The sequence below is a fragment of the Conger conger genome, chromosome 7 (assembly GCF_963514075.1).
Source record: "Conger conger chromosome 7, fConCon1.1, whole genome shotgun sequence".
Classification (NCBI taxonomy): domain Eukaryota; kingdom Metazoa; phylum Chordata; class Actinopteri; order Anguilliformes; family Congridae; genus Conger; species Conger conger.
The window spans coordinates 64,313,538-64,333,059 of NC_083766.1; the positions used below are offsets into that span (position 1 = coordinate 64,313,538).

At 46.8% G+C, this 19,522-nt stretch overlaps 3 protein-coding genes across 3 annotated transcripts; all 3 read left to right on the forward strand.

Annotated features, from left to right (window-relative positions):
* The first annotated feature begins 1,385 nt into the window (after positions 1-1,385).
* On the forward strand, positions 1,386-7,894 carry LOC133133618 (protocadherin alpha-6-like). The gene is made up of 4 exons (XM_061249721.1): positions 1,386-3,864; positions 5,201-5,597; positions 5,910-7,350; positions 7,855-7,894. The coding sequence occupies exons 1-4, from the start codon at positions 1,420-1,422 to the stop codon at positions 7,892-7,894; spliced, it is 4,323 nt and encodes a 1,440-aa protein (XP_061105705.1). The 5' UTR covers positions 1,386-1,419.
* A 923-nt stretch (positions 7,895-8,817) lies between these two features.
* On the forward strand, positions 8,818-11,247 carry LOC133133620 (protocadherin alpha-8-like). The gene has a single exon (XM_061249722.1). It carries the CDS (start codon positions 8,818-8,820, stop codon positions 11,245-11,247), a length of 2,430 nt encoding a protein of 809 aa, XP_061105706.1.
* Positions 11,248-13,094: 1,847 nt separating this feature from the next.
* LOC133133621 (protocadherin alpha-8-like) lies at positions 13,095-15,506 on the forward strand. Its single transcript, XM_061249723.1, has one exon. It carries the CDS (start codon positions 13,095-13,097, stop codon positions 15,504-15,506), a length of 2,412 nt encoding a protein of 803 aa, XP_061105707.1.
* Positions 15,507-19,522: the final 4,016 nt, after the last annotated feature.

Sequence of the window (19,522 nt, forward strand, 5' to 3'; positions counted from 1 at the left end):
TATTTCCCAGCTGAAATATCTGTTTTCTGGTGTTTTATTTGAGGATTGTTCAGTGCCCAAATTCCATTAATCATCACCAGTACAGTTACTGCTGTCCTTGGTCCTGAACTAGGTGTGACGATACAGATTTTATCCGCAAGAACGGCCATCCTAGGAACCATGTGATTCCATAGCAGAACCCTGTCTGGTTAAGGGTTCTTCATCAGCCTAAATGGTTCTCTGTGTGGTTGAGTTCCATAAAGAACTTAAAAAAGGTTTCTCTGTGGAGTCAAGACAAAGAACCGTTTCAGAACGCTCTTTCATAAGAGTGAGGACTATTTACCATTTGAGAATCAACGACAAACATCATCATGATAAACCAACTGGATTAAATCACTTTTCACTTTATTCTACCCTTTCTTTGCGTCATGACCATTTATTAAATATCCTAATCGTGATTATTTCTACTCTAAACACTCTTTCCACCCAGATATTGTCTTGACCTTCCTTGGGATTTGTATACTTTTCTAAGCTACGAATGACTACATTAATATTGAAGGAGATGCTACTATCTGGAGCGACGTACATAAAAGGCTGTCCAGTTGCTTCTTTAATGTGTACATTGTAGATTTACGTATATTGTTTTTTTGTAATTGTTTTCTCACGTCGCGTTTAAGCATATTTGAGAAATTGTGCGTTTCTTAATTAATAAGAGAGTTCGGCCACTATGGTGGCGCCAGATCACAGAAGCAGAACTTCAGGAGACGGATTTAACTGTAAAAATAAACACGGATCAGGCCGGTGTTCAAACGCATGGGAAATGGCGCTTTTTATTATATTTTCATGAAATGTGAGCCCAGTATATTTCAGTGGGAATTGCTCCCAAATGAGATTTTTTTGGAAAGATATTATTTTTCCTACTTAAGACAGGGACCTTTTTCATATCATGAGGGTGACTATTTGGCAATGTTCATGTTTAGCAAATAGTCCATAATAAAAAGGCTGTACCTAATGTATCTGCTCCTTGGATTCTCTCATTATTCCGTCTGTGTAGTTCACAATGAGCAGACTTTTTATTGGTGGAGTAGGTTGCGCGTCAACATCTTACGTGTAAGAGGCCCTCGGCAGTTTCGCCGATGCGATAGGGGGCGCTGTTGTCAAAGTAATCGCTGTAAACCTGGTCCCTGAATATCTCTCTCCTTTGTGCGCGGCTCGGGGGTAGAATCGCTTCAGCGGAGAGAGAGAGAGAGAGAGAGAGAGAGAGAGAGAGAGAGAGAGAGAGAGAGAGGGAGAGGGCGCAGAACCCACGCAGGGACGCCAGCATAATTCTGTCCGAGGGATAAATGGCGGTCTGCGTCTCCTGCTCCGAAAACGACCATATGAGTTTGTATTTATATTTATTTACAGTATTTCCGCTGTGGTAACTGAGGAGCGTCCATCATGGGGACCGAATATGGCAGAGAAAGGAGCGGGTGTCGGCGGACACGTCTCCATTTTGTGATTCTGTTGTTGCTGTGGAACACGACCTCGGCTCAGATCCGCTACTCCATACAGGAGGAATTAAAAATCGGGACTATTGTTGGGAATATCGCTAAAGATCTGGGGATTGACAGAGGAACACTCTCTGAGCGGAATCTCCGCATCGTGACGGGATCAAAGCAGGATCTTTTCCAGGTAAACGAGAGAGACGGCGCTTTGTTTGTGAACCAGAGAATAGACAGAGAGGAGCTTTGCGGTAAAAGCAGTCCGTGTCATGTGAATCTCAAAGCTGTGATAGAGAACCCGCTGGAGATGCACCACGTTACAGTGGAGATCGTGGATGTGAATGACCATTCTCCCAATTTCCCGGACCGGGAATATCGCCTGGAAGTATCGGAGTCAACAATGACAGGGGTTCGCTTCGAGCTGGAGGGGGCAAGCGATCCGGACATCGGTATGAATACTTTACGGCAGTATAAGCTTAGCCAAAACGACAAATTTCACTTGGAAGTCGAGGACTTAAGTAAAGATGGAAAAACACCATTTTTAATTTTGAAAAATCAATTGGATCGAGAGCAAATCCCACAATATTACCTTCTGCTGACGGCGGTGGATGGTGGGAGCCCGCCCAGGTCAGGGGCGGCAAATATTACAGTGATTGTTTTGGATATTAATGACCATACTCCTGTGTGTGATCAGCAAAAATATTCCCTGACTGTGAGAGAAAATGTTGCCGTAGATACGTTTCTTTTGCGGGTCAGCGCTTCAGATCTGGATGAGGGAATGAACGGTGCTGTAGAATATTCCTTTCGCAGCAAACAAAAGAGCAAAGCCTCTGAGATATTTCATTTAGATAAAATAACGGGAGAAATTAAAATTATTGGGCCGATCGATTTTGAAGAGGAACAAATGTATGAGCTAAAAATTCAAGCTTCGGACAAAGGACACGTTCCGCTGTCCACGCACTGTAACGTGTTTGTGAAAGTTGAGGACGTGAACGACAACAAGCCAGAGATTGACGTCACTTCTCTGTCCAGTAGGATCCGCGAGAACGCGCCTCCCGGTACCGTGGTCGCGCTGATGGGCGTGACCGACCTGGACTCAGGTGTGAACGGACAGGTGGTCTGTACTTTAGCGGGAGACTTGCCGTTTGATCTGAAGCCTTCATCTGAAGGGAACTTCTATTCATTAGTGACCAAGAGCCCCTTAGACAGAGAGTCCGTGTCTCAGTATGACGTAACCGTCACCGCAAAGGATCTCGGGAGCCCCTCATTATCTTCCAGTAAAACAATACGAGTGGAGATATCAGATATTAATGACAACAGTCCTTTATTCTCTGAAAGCCCGTACACCTTATACTTGGTGGAGAACAACGCACCTGGCGCGTCCATATTCACCGTGAGCGCATCTGACGCGGATGAGGGCGAAAACGCTCTGGTTTCCTATTCACTCGGGCAGGTGAGCGCTGGACACAGCGCGGCATCTTTCCTCAATATTAATCCAGACAATGGGAACATTTACGCGCTGAAAAGCTTTGATTTTGAGACTCTGAAAACCTTTCAGTTCCAAGTGGTCGCTAAAGACTCCGGAACGCCGTCGCTAAGCAGCAACGTCACAGTGAATGTGTTCATTCTGGATCAGAACGACAACGCTCCAGTGATCCTGTCTCCGGTCAGCGCTAACGGTTCGGCTGAAGGTGTGGAGGAGATTCCCCGCAATGTGAACGCAGGTCACTCGGTGGCTAAAGTGCGGGCCTTTGACGCGGATATAGGATACAACGCCTGGCTGTCGTTCTCGCTGCAGCACGCTACAGACGCCAGTCTGTTTAGTTTGGAGCGCTATACAGGGCAGATCAGGACGCTTCGCTCGTTCACAGAAACAGACGAGGCGGAGCAGAGACTGGTCATAGTGGTGAAAGACAATGGGAACGTTTCACTGTCCGCTACAGCCACGGTGAGTATTAAGGCCGTGGAGCCGAAAGAGGCGTTTGCTGCGTCTGATGCTAAAAGCGCGGTGCAAACCGAGGAAGAGAACAATGTGACTTTTTATCTGATGATCACACTGAGCTCCGTTTCAGCGCTTTTCCTGCTCAGTATTATCGGTTTGATCGTGATGCAGTGCTCCAAACCTCCCGACTATTCGCCCAAATATTCCCGGGACTCCAATTACGCAGACACGAGCGGGAACGGAACACTGTGTCACAGCATCCAGTACCGATCCGGAGACAAACGCTACATGCTAGTTGGACCCAGAATGAGTATCGGTTCTGCTATCGTTCCGGGCAGCCATGCGAACACTCTAATGGTGCCAGATCACAGGAACAGAACTTCCGGAGAGGTATGTTCTGAGTTATTTTGCTTTCTTTTTTTTGCATTTAACTGGTTTGAATTTTATGACGTTAACGCTGTAGAAAGTTCATGTTCTCGAGTGTGCGAGAGATCATTATTATCGCTGCACAAATATCTGTTTTCTGGTCTTTTATTTGAGAATTGGTCAGTGCCCCGTTTCCATTAATTTCCATTAATCATCACCAGCGCAGTTACTGCTGTCCTTGGTGCTGAACTCATGGTGACCATTCAGCTCTTAGCCAGGACTATGCAGCATTCCTGAATCCAGTAAACTTCATCAAAACAAATCAACTGGATTTATTGTACAATCCTTTGCGTTCATGGCCATGTCATTGGATTATCTCTTAGCTAGACACTTTTATTCTTCAAATGTTGTCTTTGCCTTTCTTACATTTTTACACAATTGAAAGGTACATTTGACTACATTTCGCTTTTTAACTGATGGTCTTATCTGTAGCGGCTTAAATGGTTGTGTAGTTGAATCTTCAGTTTCAATGTATGGAAGCGAGTATGTTGTTTTCTGAAATTGTTTGTCATATCTCTTTTATAATATGTCAGTTATGTGTATATAAATGAATGACTGAGTTTGGCCAATGTGGTGGTGCCAGATCGCAGAATGAGAAATTCAGAAGAGGAAAGAAATAGCCTAAACCGTGAATAAACCTTTTGTTTAAATGCACGGGAATTTGATGCTTTAAAAGAGTTTTATTTTAACCAACTGCAAAGTCAATATGGTTTCATCGTAATTCCTTCAAAGCTCGATTAATTCGGAAAGGTGCTTTTGTTTTTATTTTTATAAACCCTGTATAACCGCAGAAACTGCTGCTGGTTCCGGATACTGCCTTCATATTTTTCAAAACTTACTTTCCTTAATATACATATTCTATTTTTGTTTGTATCGCGGTCATCGTTTACCAAAGAATTTAATTACCAATCAAGCTTATACATTTTATGATGAACTTTATTTCTCATGAAAACCGAGAAACCACACGTCACTTCTTCCCCGAACTCACGGCTGTTCCGTCGGTACGCTGGGGTGCGCTGTTGTCACAGTAATCGCTGTAAACCCGGTCCCTGAATATCTCTCTCCTTTGTGCGCTGCTCGGGGGTAGAATCGCTTCAGCGGAGAGAGAGAGAGAGAGAGAGAGAGAGGGCGCAGAACCCACGCAGGGGCGCCAGCAGAATTCTATCCGAGGGATAAATGGCGGTCTGCGTCTCCGGCTCCGAAAACGACCAGATGAGTTTGGATGTATATTTATTTACAGTATTTCCGCTGTGATAACTGAGGAGCGTCCATCATGGGGACCGAATGTGGCAGAGAAAGGAGCGGGTGTCGGCGGACACGTCTCCATTTTGTGATTCTGTTGTTGCTGTGGAACACGACCTCGGCTCAGATCCGCTACTCCATACAGGAGGAATTAAAAATCGGGACTATTGTTGGGAATATCGCTAAAGATGTGGGGATTGACAGAGGAACGCTCTCTGACCGGAATCTCCGCATCGTGACGGGATCAAAGCAGGATCTTTTCCAGGTGAACGAGAGAGACGGCGCTTTGTTTGTGAACCAGAGAATAGACAGAGAGGAGCTTTGCGGTAAAAGCAGTCCGTGTCATGTGAATCTCAAAGCTGTGATAGAGAACCCGCTGGAGATGCACCACGTTACAGTGGAGATAGTGGATGTGAATGACCATTCTCCCAGTTTCCCCAGTAAGGAGAGCCGCCTGGAAATCTCCGAGTCCGCCATGCCGGGAGCGCGCTTCCAGCTGGAGAGTGCACGAGACCCGGACGTGGGTGTAAACGGCCTGCGCTTATATAAACTGAGCCAAAACGATCATTTCCGATTAGAGGTGACGGATCGAAATCAAAATACGAAGATCCCTGTTTTAATATTGCAGAAATCTCTCGACAGGGAAACGGCTCCGTTACACGGTCTGCAGCTGACTGCGTTGGACGGAGGAACCCCACACAGATCAGATACTCTCAACATCACGGCCATTGTTTTAGACGTCAATGACAACGCACCTGTGTGTAATAGTGAGTATACCGTACAAATACAAGAAAATGCTCCAATTGGCACTTTTGTGGTGAAAGTTTCTGCGTCAGATCTGGATGCTGGTGCCAACGGAGAGGTGACTTATGCCTTTGGAAAAGAATTTAGCAGTCACATGTCGGAATTGTTTGATTTAGATTCAAAAAGTGGAGAAATTAAAGTGAAGGGCCTTGTCAACTTCGAGGATGAGCAAATTTATGAAATTACAATACAAGCTTCAGATAAAGGACAAGTTCCGCTGTCCACGCACTGTAACGTGTTTGTGAAAGTTGAGGACGTGAACGACAACAAGCCAGAGATTGACGTCACTTCTCTGTCCAGTAGGATTCGCGAGAACGCGCCTCCCGGTACCGTGGTCGCACTGATGGGCGTGACCGACCTGGACTCAGGTGTGAACGGACAGGTAGTCTGTACTTTAGCGGGAGACTTGCCGTTTGATCTAAAACCTTCATCTGAAGGGAACTTCTATTCATTAGTGACCAAGAGCCCCTTAGACAGAGAGTCCGTGTCTCAGTATGACATAACCGTCACCGCAAAGGATCTTGGGAGCCCCTCATTATCTTCCAGTAAAACAATACGAGTGGAGATATCAGATATTAATGACAACAGTCCTGTATTCTCTGAAAGCCCGTACACTTTATACTTGGTGGAGAACAACGCACCTGGCGCGTCCATGTTCACCGTGAGCGCGTCTGACGCGGATGAGGGCGAAAACGCCCTGGTTTCCTACTCACTCGGGCAGGTGAGCGCAGGACACAGCGCAGCATCTTTCCTCAATATTAATCCGGACAATGGGAACATTTATGCGCTGAAAAGCTTTGATTTTGAGACTCTGAAAACCTTTCAGTTCCAAGTGGTCGCTAAAGACTCCGGAACGCCGTCGCTGAGCAGCAACGTCACAGTGAATGTGTTCATTCTGGATCAGAACGACAACGCTCCAGTGATCCTGTCTCCGGTCAGCGCTAACGGTTCGGCTGAAGGTGTGGAGGAGATTCCCCGCAATGTGAACGCAGGTCACTCGGTGGCTAAAGTGCGGGCCTTTGACGCTGATATAGGATACAACGCCTGGCTGTCGTTCTCGCTGCAGCACGCTACAGACGCCAGTCTGTTTAGTTTGGAGCGCTATACAGGGCAGATCAGGACGCTTCGCTCGTTCACAGAAACAGACGAGGCGGAGCAGAGACTGGTCATAGTGGTGAAAGACAATGGGAACGTTTCACTGTCCGCTACAGCGACTGTGAGTATTAAGGCCGTGGAGCCGAAAGAGGCGTTTGCAGCGTCTGATACTAAAAGCGCGGTGCAAACCGAGGAAGAGAACAATGTGACTTTTTATCTGATCATCACACTGAGCTCCGTTTCAGCGCTTTTCCTGCTCAGTATTATCGGTTTGATCGTGATGCAGTGCTCCAAACCTCCCGACTATTCGCCCAAATATTCCCGGGACTCCAATTACGCAGACACGAGCGGGAACGGAACACTGTGTCACAGCATCCAGTACCGATCCGGAGACAAACGCTACATGCTAGTTGGGCCCAGAATGAGTATCGGTTCTGCTATCGTTCCGGGCAGCCATGCGAACACTCTCATGGTGCCAGATCACAGGAACAGAACTTCGGGAGAGGTACGTTCTGAGTTATTTTTGCTTTCTTGCATCCTGACGACGTTTGCATTTAACTGGTTTGAATATAATGACGTCACTGATGTCATGGAGTTCATGTTCTCGAGTGTGTGCGAGAGATTATTATTATCGCAGCTCAAATGTCTGTTTTCTGTTTTTTTATTTGAAGATTGTTCAGTGCTACGATTTCATTAGTCATCACCAGCACAGTTACTGCTGTCCTTGGTCCTGAAGTCTTTGTGAGTTCGTGGCCATATCTTTTATATCGTAATTCGGATTATATTTTAGCTCGATGCTCTTATTCCCCGGATGTCGTCTTTTCCTTGCTTGCATTTTCATAATTTTGAACGGTACACGTGACTACATTTTGCTTTTAGCAGATGCTCCTATCTGGAGCGGCTTAAATGGTTGTATAGCTGAATCTTCAGGAATCTTTAGGAATATTTAGGTTATGTGTTTTTAAATGAATTACTGTTTTTACTGAGTTTGGCCAATATGGTGGTGCCAGATCGCAAGATGAGACATTCAGAAGAGGGAAAAAAAGCCTAACCGTAAATAAACCTTTGTTTAAATGCATGGGAATTTGATGCTTTAAAAGATTTGTATTTTAACCAACTGCCAAGTCGACATGGTTTAATCGTAATTCACCCAAACCTGGACTAATTCGGAAAGGTGCTTTTGTTTTTATATTAAGACGTGTAGCTCTTTCATATCATGCCGGTCTGAGTCGCTCATGAAGCGCACAGCCTGTCAGTGGTATGGAGCTGACGATTTATTACTGAAGTCGCAGTAGGCTGCGCACCAACAATTCAGTTGGGATCGAGCCTTCCGCCCTTTTTAGAAACCCTGTATAACCGTAGAAACTGCTGTTGGTTCCGGATACTGCCTTCATATTTTTCAAAACTTACTTTCCTTAATATATATATTCTGTTTTGTTTGTATCGCGGTCATCGTTTACCAAAAAATGGAATTACCAATCAAGCTGATAATTGTCATGATGAACTTTATTTCGCATAAAAACTGAGAAACAACACGTCACTTCTTCCCCAAACCCAGGGCTGTTCCGTCGGTACGCTGGGGGGCGCTGTTGTTACAGTAATCGCTGTAAACCCGGTCCCTGAATGTCTCTCTCCTTTGTGCGCGGCTCGGGGGTAGAATCGCTTCAGCGGAGAGACAGAGAGAGAGAGAGAGAGAGAGGGCGCAGAACCCACGCAGGGGCTCCAGCAGAATTCTGTCCGAGGGATAAATGGCGGTCTGCGTCTCCGGCTCCGAGAACGACCTTATGAGTTTGGATGTATATTTATTTACAGTATTTCCGCTGTGATAACTGAGGAGCGTCCATCATGGGGACCGAATGTGGAAGAGAAAGGAGCGGGTGTCGGCGGACACGTCTCCATTTTGTGATTCTGTTGTTGCTGTGGAACACGACCTCGGCTCAGATCCGCTACTCCATACAGGAGGAATTAAAAATCGGGACTATTGTTGGGAATATCGCTAAAGATCTGGGGATTGACAGAGGAACACTCTCTGACCGGAATCTTCGGATCGTGACGGGATCAAAGCAGGATCTTTTCCAGGTGAACGAGAGAGACGGCGCTTTGTTTGTGAACCAGAGAATAGACAGAGAGGAGCTTTGCGGTAAAAGCAGTCCGTGTCATGTGAATCTCAAAGCTGTGATAGAGAACCCGATGGAGATGCACCACGTTACAGTGGAGATCGTGGATGTGAATGACCATTCTCCCAGTTTCCCCAGTAAGGAGAGCCGCCTGGAAATCTCCGAGTCCGCCATGCCGGGAGCGCGCTTCCAGCTGGAGGGCGCGCACGACCCTGATGTTGGTCTGAATGCTCTGCGTTTTTACAAACTGAGCACAAATGACCATTTTCAGCTGGAAACTGAGGAACTGAGTGACGACATGAAAGTGCCAGTCCTGGTGCTGCACAAACCGCTGGACAGAGAGCGTCACGCGGCACATGAGTTTGTTGTCACTGCATTTGATGGTGGTAAACCACAGAAATCAGGTGAACTTAATGTCACAATAACGGTTTTAGACATTAATGACAACGCGCCTGTGTTTAATGAGCAAAAATATACAGTCAGTCTTTTGGAAAATATACCGCCAGGCACTCGCTTAATAACGGTGAACGCCACGGATCGCGATGAGGGTCTAAACGGAGAGATTGTTTACTCGTTCGGAAAACAGTTCAGAAGTAAGGCGTCGGAGCTGTTTGATTTAGACTCTAAAACGGGAGAAATTAAAGTTAAAGGTCTTATTGATTTTGAGGAGAAGCAGGTTCACGAAATTAATGTAAAGGCTTCTGACAAAGGACAAGTCCCGCTGTCCACGCACTGTAACGTGTTTGTGAAAGTTGAGGACATGAACGACAACAAGCCGGAGATTGACGTCACTTCTCTGTCCAGTAGTATCCGCGAGAACGCGCCTCCCGGTACCGTGGTCGCGCTGATGGGCGTGACCGACCTGGACTCAGGTGTGAACGGACAGGTAGTCTGTACTTTAGCAGGAGACTTGCCGTTTGATCTGAAACCTTCATCTGAAGGGAACTTCTATTCATTGGTGACCAAGAGCTCCTTAGACAGAGAGTCCGTGTCTCAGTATGACATAACCGTCACCGCAAAGGATCTCGGGAGCCCCTCATTATCTTCCAGTAAAACAATACGAGTGGAGATATCAGATATTAATGACAACAGTCCTGTATTCTCTGAATGCCCGTACATCTTATACTTGGTGGAGAACAACGCACCTGGCGCGTCCATGTTCACCGTGAGCGCGTCTGACGCGGATGAGGGCGAAAACGCCCTGGTTTCCTACTCACTCGGGCAGGTGAGCGCAGGACACAGCGCGGCATCTTTCCTCAATATTAATCCAGATAATGGGAACATTTACGCGCTGAAAAGCTTTGATTTTGAGACTCTGAAAACCTTTCAGTTCCAAGTGGTCGCTAAAGACTCCGGAACGCCGTCGCTAAGCAGCAACGTCACAGTGAATGTGTTCATTCTGGATCAGAACGACAACGCTCCAGTGATCCTGTCTCCGGTCAGCGCTAACGGTTCGGCTGAAGGTGTGGAGGAGATTCCCCGCAATGTGAACGCAGGTCACTCGGTGGCTAAAGTGCGGGCCTTTGACGCTGATATAGGATACAACGCCTGGCTGTCGTTCTCGCTGCAGCACGCTACAGACGCCAGTCTGTTTGTGTTGGAGCGCTATACAGGGCAGATCAGGACGCTTCGCTCGTTCACAGAAACAGACGAGGCGGAGCAGAGACTGGTCATCGTGGTGAAAGACAATGGGAACGTTTCACTGTCCGCTACAGCGACTGTGAGTATTAAGGCCGTGGAGCCGAAAGAGGCGTTTGCAGCGTCTGATACTAAAAGCGCGGTGCAAACCGAGGAAGAGAACAATGTGACTTTTTATCTGATCATCACACTGAGCTCCGTTTCAGCGCTTTTCCTGCTCAGTATTATCGGTTTGATCGTGATGCAGTGCTCCAAACCTCCCGACTATTCGCCCAAATATTCCCGGGACTCCAATTACGCAGACACGAGCGGGAACGGAACACTGTGTCACAGCATCCAGTACCGATCCGGAGACAAACGCTACATGCTAGTTGGACCCAGAATGAGTATCGGTTCTGCTATCGTTCCCGGCAGCCATGCGAACACTCTCATGGTGCCAGATCTCAGGAACAGAACTTCGGGAGAGGTACGTTCTGAGTTATTTTGCTTTCTTGACGATGTTTGCATTCAACTGGTTTGAATATAATAACGTCAGTGATGTAGAAAGTTCATGTTCTAGAGTGTGTGCGAGATATTATTATTATCGCAGCTCAAATGTCTGTTTTTGGTGTTTTATTTGAGGATTGTTCAGTGCCACGATTTCATTGGTCATCACCAGCGCAGTTACTGCTGTCCTTGGTCCTGGACTCTGTGTGACCATTCAGCTCTTAGCTATTATCAAGATAAATCTCCTGCATTAAAGCACTGCACACTACAATCGTTTGCGTCCATGGCTCTGTCTGAAATATCGAGGTACTGATTATTTGTAATGCAGACACTGTTCTTACCCCGATGGCGTCTTTACCTTTCTTCAGTTTTTCTCCTTCATATCGCTGCAGGTGACTTTATTTATTTTTTAGCCAATGCGCCTATCTGGAGTGAGGTATATAAATGGCTCTACATAAAAATAATTATGAATAAATAAATAACAATATTATTTAAAAAAGGGTGACCTCATAAATATATGCCATTTTATATTTCATTTTAAAGAAAAAAGTGATAGAAGATTTTTTTCTGTTCCTGTTGCATCCATCCCCAGCTAGTGTGACTACCGCAGTAGTGGAATAGTTGGTAAAAGAGGAACCTTTTGCTTTTTGCGTTGGATATTGATTAATGTATTCTGTGATATTGTCGTAGATGTCTCTTATTTGTAGCAGACACATATTGCTAGCTTTGATCCAAGTTTGAGAGCTCTACCATTAACTCTCATTGAGTTTTACATGGAACAAAACGTGTTACAATCATCCCCGGTTTCCACAATATTGTTTAGTCTCATCTCTTTAATGCAGATTTGAGAAGTAGTGCGTTTTTGAGGCGGCCTGTCGTGTAGTGGTTAAGGTAAATGACTGGGACACGCAAGGTAGGTGGTTCTAATCCCGGTGTAGCCACAATAACATTCCCACAACCGTTGGGCCCTTGAGCAAGGCCCTTAACCCTGCATTGCTCCAGGGGAGGATTATCTCCTGTTTAGTCTAATCAATTGTATGTCGCTCTGGATAAGAGCATCTGCCAAATGTCAGTAATGTAATGTAATGTCTTTAAATGAATAACGTGCTGGAACTACAGGAGGGGAAATGCAAAGTAAAAGTGAACACTGAATGGGCCGTTTTATAAATGCACAGGGATTTGATTCTTCATACGAATTTAATTGAAACTGCTCCAGAATCTGACTAATTCATAGAGATCCTGACATTTTTTGTTTTGAAATAAATAAATTTGTATCTCTTGCACATCATTACGCTGACTGTTTTGGTAACGTTCATATGACATATAAACATATTAAAAATATATTACCTTTTTAATTTGCTCCACAAATTCCCTCCTTCCTGTTGATCTCAGAACACAGACGACCATTGCTATTGAGCTCAAGCTTTTCCTTTTTATGACTGAAGTCGGAGTCGGTTACGCAGCAGAAACTCACGTGGGATCCGAACCTTCATCCCTGTACTACAACCACTAGAATCGTTGTTCATCATCGTGATGACGGTTATTTAGTAAAATATCCGATGGAAGGCGTAGATCTTTTCCAAAACCCAGGGCTGTTCCGTCGGTGCGGTAGGGGGCGCTGTTGTCACAATAATCGCTGTAAAGCCGGTCCCTGAATATCTCTCTCCTTTGTGCGCGGCTCGGGGGTAGAATCGCTTCAGCGGAGAGAGAGAGAGAGAGAGAGAGAGAGAGAGAGGGCGCCGAACCCACGCAGGGGCGCCAGCAGAATTCTGTCCGAGGGATAAATGGCGGTCTGCGTCTCCTGCTCCCAAAACGACCATATGAGTTTGTATTTATATTTATTTACAGTATTTCCGCTGTGAGAACTGAGGACCCTCCATCATGGGGACCGAATGTGGCAGAGAAAGGAGCGGGTGTCGGCGGACACGTCTCCATTTTGTGATTCTGTTGTTGCTGTGGAACACGACCTCGGCTCAGATCCGGTACTCAATACAAGAGGAATTAAAAATCGGGACTATTGTTGGGAATATCGCTAAAGATCTGGGGATTGATAGAGGAACACTCTCTGACCGGAATCTTCGGATCGTGGCGGGATCAAAGCAGGATCTTTTCCAGGTGAACGAGAGAGACGGCGCTTTGTTTGTGAACCAGAGAATAGACAGAGAGGAGCTTTGCGGTAAAAGCAGTCCGTGTCATGTGAATCTCAAAGCTGTGATAGAGAACCCGCTGGAGATGCACCACGTTACAGTGGAGATAGTGGATGTGAATGACCATTCTCCCAGTTTCCCCAGTAAGGAGAGCCGCCGGGAAATCTCCGAGTCCGCCATGCCGGGAGCGCGCTTTCAGTTGGAGGGCGCGCACGACCCTGATGTTGGTCTGAATGCTCTGCGTTTTTACAAACTGAGCACAAATGACCATTTTCAGCTGGAAACTGAGGAACTGAGTGACGACATGAAAGTGCCAGTCCTGGTGCTGCACAAACCGCTGGACAGAGAGCGTCACGCGGCACATGAGTTTGTTGTCACTGCATTTGATGGTGGTAAACCACAGAAATCAGGTGAACTTAATGTCACAATAACGGTTTTAGACGTGAATGACAACGCGCCTGTGTTTAATGAGCAAAAGTATACAGTCAGTCTTTTGGAAAATATACCGCCAGGCACTCGCTTAATAACGGTGAACGCCACGGATCGCGATGAGGGTCTAAACGGAGAGATTGTTTACTCGTTCGGAAAACAGTTCAGAAGTAAGGCGTCGGAGCTGTTTGATTTAGACTCTAAAACAGGAGAAATTAAAGTTAAAGGTCTTATTGATTTTGAGGAGAAGCAGGTTCACGAAATTAATGTAGAAGTTTCTGACAAAGGACCAGTCCCACTGTCCACGCACTGTAACGTGTTTGTGAAAGTTGAGGACGTGAACGACAACAAGCCAGAGATTGACGTCACTTCTCTGTCCAGTAGGATTCGCGAGAACGCGCCTCCCGGTACCGTGGTCGCACTGATGGGCGTGACCGACCTGGACTCAGGTGTGAACGGACAGGTAGTCTGTACTTTAGCGGGAGACTTGCCGTTTGATCTAAAACCTTCATCTGAAGGGAACTTCTATTCATTAGTGACTAAGAGCCCCTTAGACAGAGAGTCCGTGTCTCAGTATGACATAACCGTCACCGCAAAGGATCTTGGGAGCCCCTCATTATCTTCCAGTAAAACAATACGAGTGGAGATATCAGATATTAATGACAACAGTCCTGTATTCTCTGAAAGCCCGTACACTTTATACTTGGTGGAGAACAACGCACCTGGCGCGTCCATGTTCACCGTGAGCGCGTCTGACGCGGATGAGGGCGAAAACGCCCTGGTTTCCTACTCACTCGGGCAGGTGAGCGCAGGACACAGCGCAGCATCTTTCCTCAATATTAATCCGCACAATGGGGACATTTACGCGCTGAAAAGCTTTGATTTTGAGACTCTGAAAACCTTTCAGTTCCAAGTGGTCGCTAAAGACTCCGGAACGCCGTCGCTAAGCAGCAACGTCACAGTGAATGTGTTCATTCTGGATCAGAACGACAACGCTCCAGTGATCCTGTCTCCGGTCAGCGCTAACGGTTCGGCTGAAGGTGTGGAGGAGATTCCCCGCAATGTGAACGCAGGTCACTCGGTGGCTAAAGTGCGGGCCTTTGACGCTGATATAGGATACAACGCCTGGCTGTCGTTCTCGCTGCAGCACGCTACAGACGCCAGTCTGTTTAGTTTGGAGCGCTATACAGGGCAGATCAGGACGCTTCGCTTGTTCACAGAAACAGACGAGGCGGAGCAGAGACTGGTCATCGTGGTGAAAGACAATGGGAACGTTTCACTGTCCGCTACAGCGACTGTGAGTATTAAGGCCGTGGAGCCGAAAGAGGCGTTTGCAGCGTCTGATACTAAAAGCGCGGTGCAAACCGAGGAAGAGAACAATGTGACTTTTTATCTGATCATCACACTGAGCTCCGTTTCAGCGCTTTTCCTGCTCAGTATTATCGGTTTGATCGTGATGCAGTGCTCCAAACCTCCCGACTATTCGCCCAAATATTCCCGGGACTCCAATTACGCAGACACGAGCGGGAACGGAACACTGTGTCACAGCATCCAGTACCGATCCGGAGACAAACGCTACATGCTAGTTGGACCCAGAATGAGTATCGGTTCTGCTATCGTTCCGGGCAGCCATGCGAACACTCTCATGGTGCCAGATCTCAGGAACAGAACTTCGGGAGAGGTACGTTCTGAGTTATTTTGCTTTCTTTCATCCTGATGACGTTTGCATTTAACTGGTTTGAATATAATGACGTCAGCGATGTAGAAAGTTCATGTTCTCGAGTGTGCGAGAGATTATTATTATCGCAGCTTAAATATCTGTTTTTGGTGTTTTATTTGAGGATTGTTCAGTGCCACGATTTCATTAGTCATCACTAGCACAGTTACTGCTGTCCTTGGTCCTGAACTCTTTGTAAGTTCGTGGCCATGTCTTTCATATCGTAATTCGGATTATCTTTTAGGCGACACGGATGGTACAGTGGGTAGCACTGCCGCCTCACAGCAAGGAGGCCGGGGCCTCTCTGTGCGGAGTTTGCATGTTCTCCCCGTGTCTGCGTGGGTTTCCTCCTGGTACTCCGGTTTCCTCCCACAGTCCAAAAACATGCAGGTCAGGCTGATTGGAGAGTCTAAATTGCCCGTAGGTATGAGTGTGTGAGTGAATGGTGTGTGTGCCCTGCGATGATCTGGCGACCTGTCCAGGGTGTATTCCTGCCTTTCGCCAAATGTATGCTGGGATAGGCTCCAGCCCCCCTGCGACCCTGTTCAGGATAAGGGGGTTAGGATGATGGATGGATGGATTATCTTTTAGCTCGATGATCTTATTCCCCGGATGTCGTCTTTTCCTTGCTTGCATTTTCATACTTTTGAACGGTACACGTGACTACATTTCGCTTTTAGCAGATGCTTGTGGTTGCAGAATGCAGAATGGTTGTATAGCTGAATCTTCAGTTTCCAATGTTTGGAAGCGAGGATGTTGATTTCTGAAATTGTTTGTAAAATCTCTTTAGGAATATTTAGGTTATGTGTTTTTAAATGAATTACTGAGTTTGGCTAATATGGTGGTGCCAGATCGCAAGATGAGACATTCAGAAGACGGAAAAAAAGCCTAACCGGCCTAACCGTAAATAAACCTTTGTTTAAATGCATGGGAATTTGATGCTTTAAAAGATTTGTATTTTAACCAACTGCCAAGTCGACATGGTTTAATCGTAATTCACCCAAACCTGGACTAATTCGGAAAGGTGCTTTTGTTTTTATATTAAGACGTGTAGCTCTTTCATATCATGCCGGTCTGAGTCGCTCATGAAGCGCACAGCCTGTCAGTGGTATGGAGCTGACGATTTATTACTGAAGTCGCAGTAGGCTGCGCACCAACAATTCAGGTGGGATCGAGCCTTCCGCCCTTTTTAGAAACCCTGTATAACCGTAGAAACTGCTGTTGGTTCCGGATACTGCCTTCATATTTTTCAAAACTTACTTTCCTTAATATATATATTCTATTTTGTTTGTATCGCGGTCATCGTTTACCAAAGGATGGAAATACCAATCAAGCTTATAATTTTTATGATGAACTTTATTTCGCATAAAAACCGAGAAACAACACGTCACTTCTTCCCCAAACACAGGGCTGTTCCGTCGGTACGCTGGGGGGCGCTGTTGTTACAGTAATCGCTGTAAACCCGGTCCCTGAACGTCTCTCTCCTTTGTGCGCGGCTCGGGGGTAGAATCGCTTCAGCGGAGAGAGAGAGAGAGAGAGAGAGAGAGAGAGAGAGAGAGAGAGAGAGAGAGAGAGAGAGAGAGAGAGAGAGGGCGCAGAACCCACGCAGGGGCGCCAGCAGAATTCTGTCCGAGGGATAAATGGCGGTCTGCGTCTCCGGCTCCGAAAACGACCATATGAGTTTGGATGTATATTTATTTACAATATTTCCGCTGTGATAACTGAGGAGCGTCCATCATGGGGACCGAATGTGGCAGAGAAAGGAGCGGGTGTCGGCGGACACGTCTCCATTTTGTGATTCTGTTGTTGCTGTGGAACACGACCTCGGCTCAGATCCGCTACTCCATACAGGAGGAATTAAAAATCGGGACTATTGTTGGGAATATCGCTAAAGATCTGGGGATTGACAGAGGAACGCTCTCTGACCGGAATCTCCGCATCGTGACGGGATCAAAGCAGGATCTTTTCCAGGTGAACGAGAGAAACGGCGCTTTGTTTGTGAACCAGAGAATAGACAGAGAGGAGCTTTGCGGTAAAAGCAGTCCGTGTCATGTGAATCTCAAAGCTGTGATAGAGAACCCGCTGGAGATGCACCACGTTACAGTGGAGATCGTGGATGTGAATGACCATTCTCCCAGTTTCCCCAGTAAGGAGAGCCACCGGGAAATCTCCGAGTCCGCCATGCCGGGAGCGCGCTTTCAGTTGGAGGGCGCGCACGACCCTGATGTTGGTCTGAATGCGCTGCGTTTTTACAAACTGAGCACAAATGACCATTTTCAGCTGGAAACTGAGGAACTGAGTGACGACATGAAAGTGCCAGTCCTGGTGCTGCACAAACCGCTGGACAGAGAGCGTCACGCGGCACATGAGTTTGTTGTCACTGCATTTGATGGTGGTAAACCACAGAAATCAGGTGAACTTAATGTCACAATAACGGTTTTAGACGTGAATGACAACGCGCCTGTGTTTAATGAGCAAAAGTATACAGTCAGTCTTTTGGAAAATATGCCGCCAGGCACTCGCTTAATAACGGTGAATGCCACGGATCGCGATGAGGGTCTAAACGGAGAGATTGTTTACTCGTTCGGAAAACAGTTCAGAAGTAAGGCGTCGGAGCTGTTTGATTTAGACTCTAAAACGGGAGAAATTAAAGTTAAAGGTCTTATTGATTTTGAGGAGAAGCAGGTTCACGAAATTAATGTAGAAGTTTCTGACAAAGGACCAGTCCCACTGTCCACGCACTGTAACGTGTTTGTGAAAGTTGAGGACGTGAACGACAACAAGCCAGAGATTGACGTCACTTCTCTGTCCAGTAGGATTCGCGAGAACGCGCCTCCCGGTACCGTGGTCGCACTGATGGGCGTGACCGACCTGGACTCAGGTGTGAACGGACAGGTAGTCTGTACTTTAGCGGGAGACTTGCCGTTTGATCTAAAACCTTCATCTGAAGGGAACTTCTATTCGTTAGTGACTAAGAGCCCCTTAGACAGAGAGTCCGTGTCTCAGTATGACATAACCGTCACCGCAAAGGATCTTGGGAGCCCCTCATTATCTTCCAGTAAAACAATACGAGTGGAGATATCAGATATTAATGACAACAGTCCTGTATTCTCTGAAAGCCCGTACACTTTATACATGGTGGAGAACAACGCGCCTGGCGCGTCCATGTTCACCGTGAGCGCATCTGACGCGGATGAGGGCGAAAACGCCCTGGTTTCCTACTCATTCGGGCAGGTGAGCGCAGGACACAGCGCGGCATCTTTCCTCAATATTAATCCAGACAATGGGAACATTTACGCGCTGAAAAGCTTTGATTTTGAGACTCTGAAAACCTTCCAGTTCCAAGTGGTCGCTAAAGACTCCGGAACGCCGTCGCTGAGCAGCAACGTCACAGTGAATGTGTTCATTCTGGATCAGAACGACAACGCTCCAGTGATCCTGTCTCCGGTCAGCGCTAACGGTTCGGCTGAAGGTGTGGAGGAGATTCCCCGCAATGTGAACGCAGGTCACTCGGTGGCTAAAGTGCGGGCCTTTGACGCTGATATAGGATACAACGCCTGGCTGTCGTTCTCGCTGCAGCACGCTACAGACGCCAGTCTGTTTGTGTTGGAGCGCTATACAGGGCAGATCAGGACGCTTCGCTCGTTCACAGAAACAGACGAGGCGGAGCAGAGACTGGTCATAGTGGTGAAAGACAATGGGAACGTTTCACTGTCCGCTACAGCGACTGTGAGTATTAAGTCCGTGGAGCCGAAAGAGGCGTTTGCAGCGTCTGATACTAAAAGCGCGGTGCAAACCGAGGAAGAGAACAATGTGACTTTTTATCTGATCATCACACTGAGCTCCGTTTCAGCGCTTTTCCTGCTCAGTATTATCGGTTTGATCGTGATGCAGTGCTCCAAACCTCCCGACTATTCGCCCAAATATTCCCGGGACTCCAATTACGCAGACACGAGCGGGAACGGAACACTGTGTCACAGCATCCAGTACCGATCCGGAGACAAACGCTACATGCT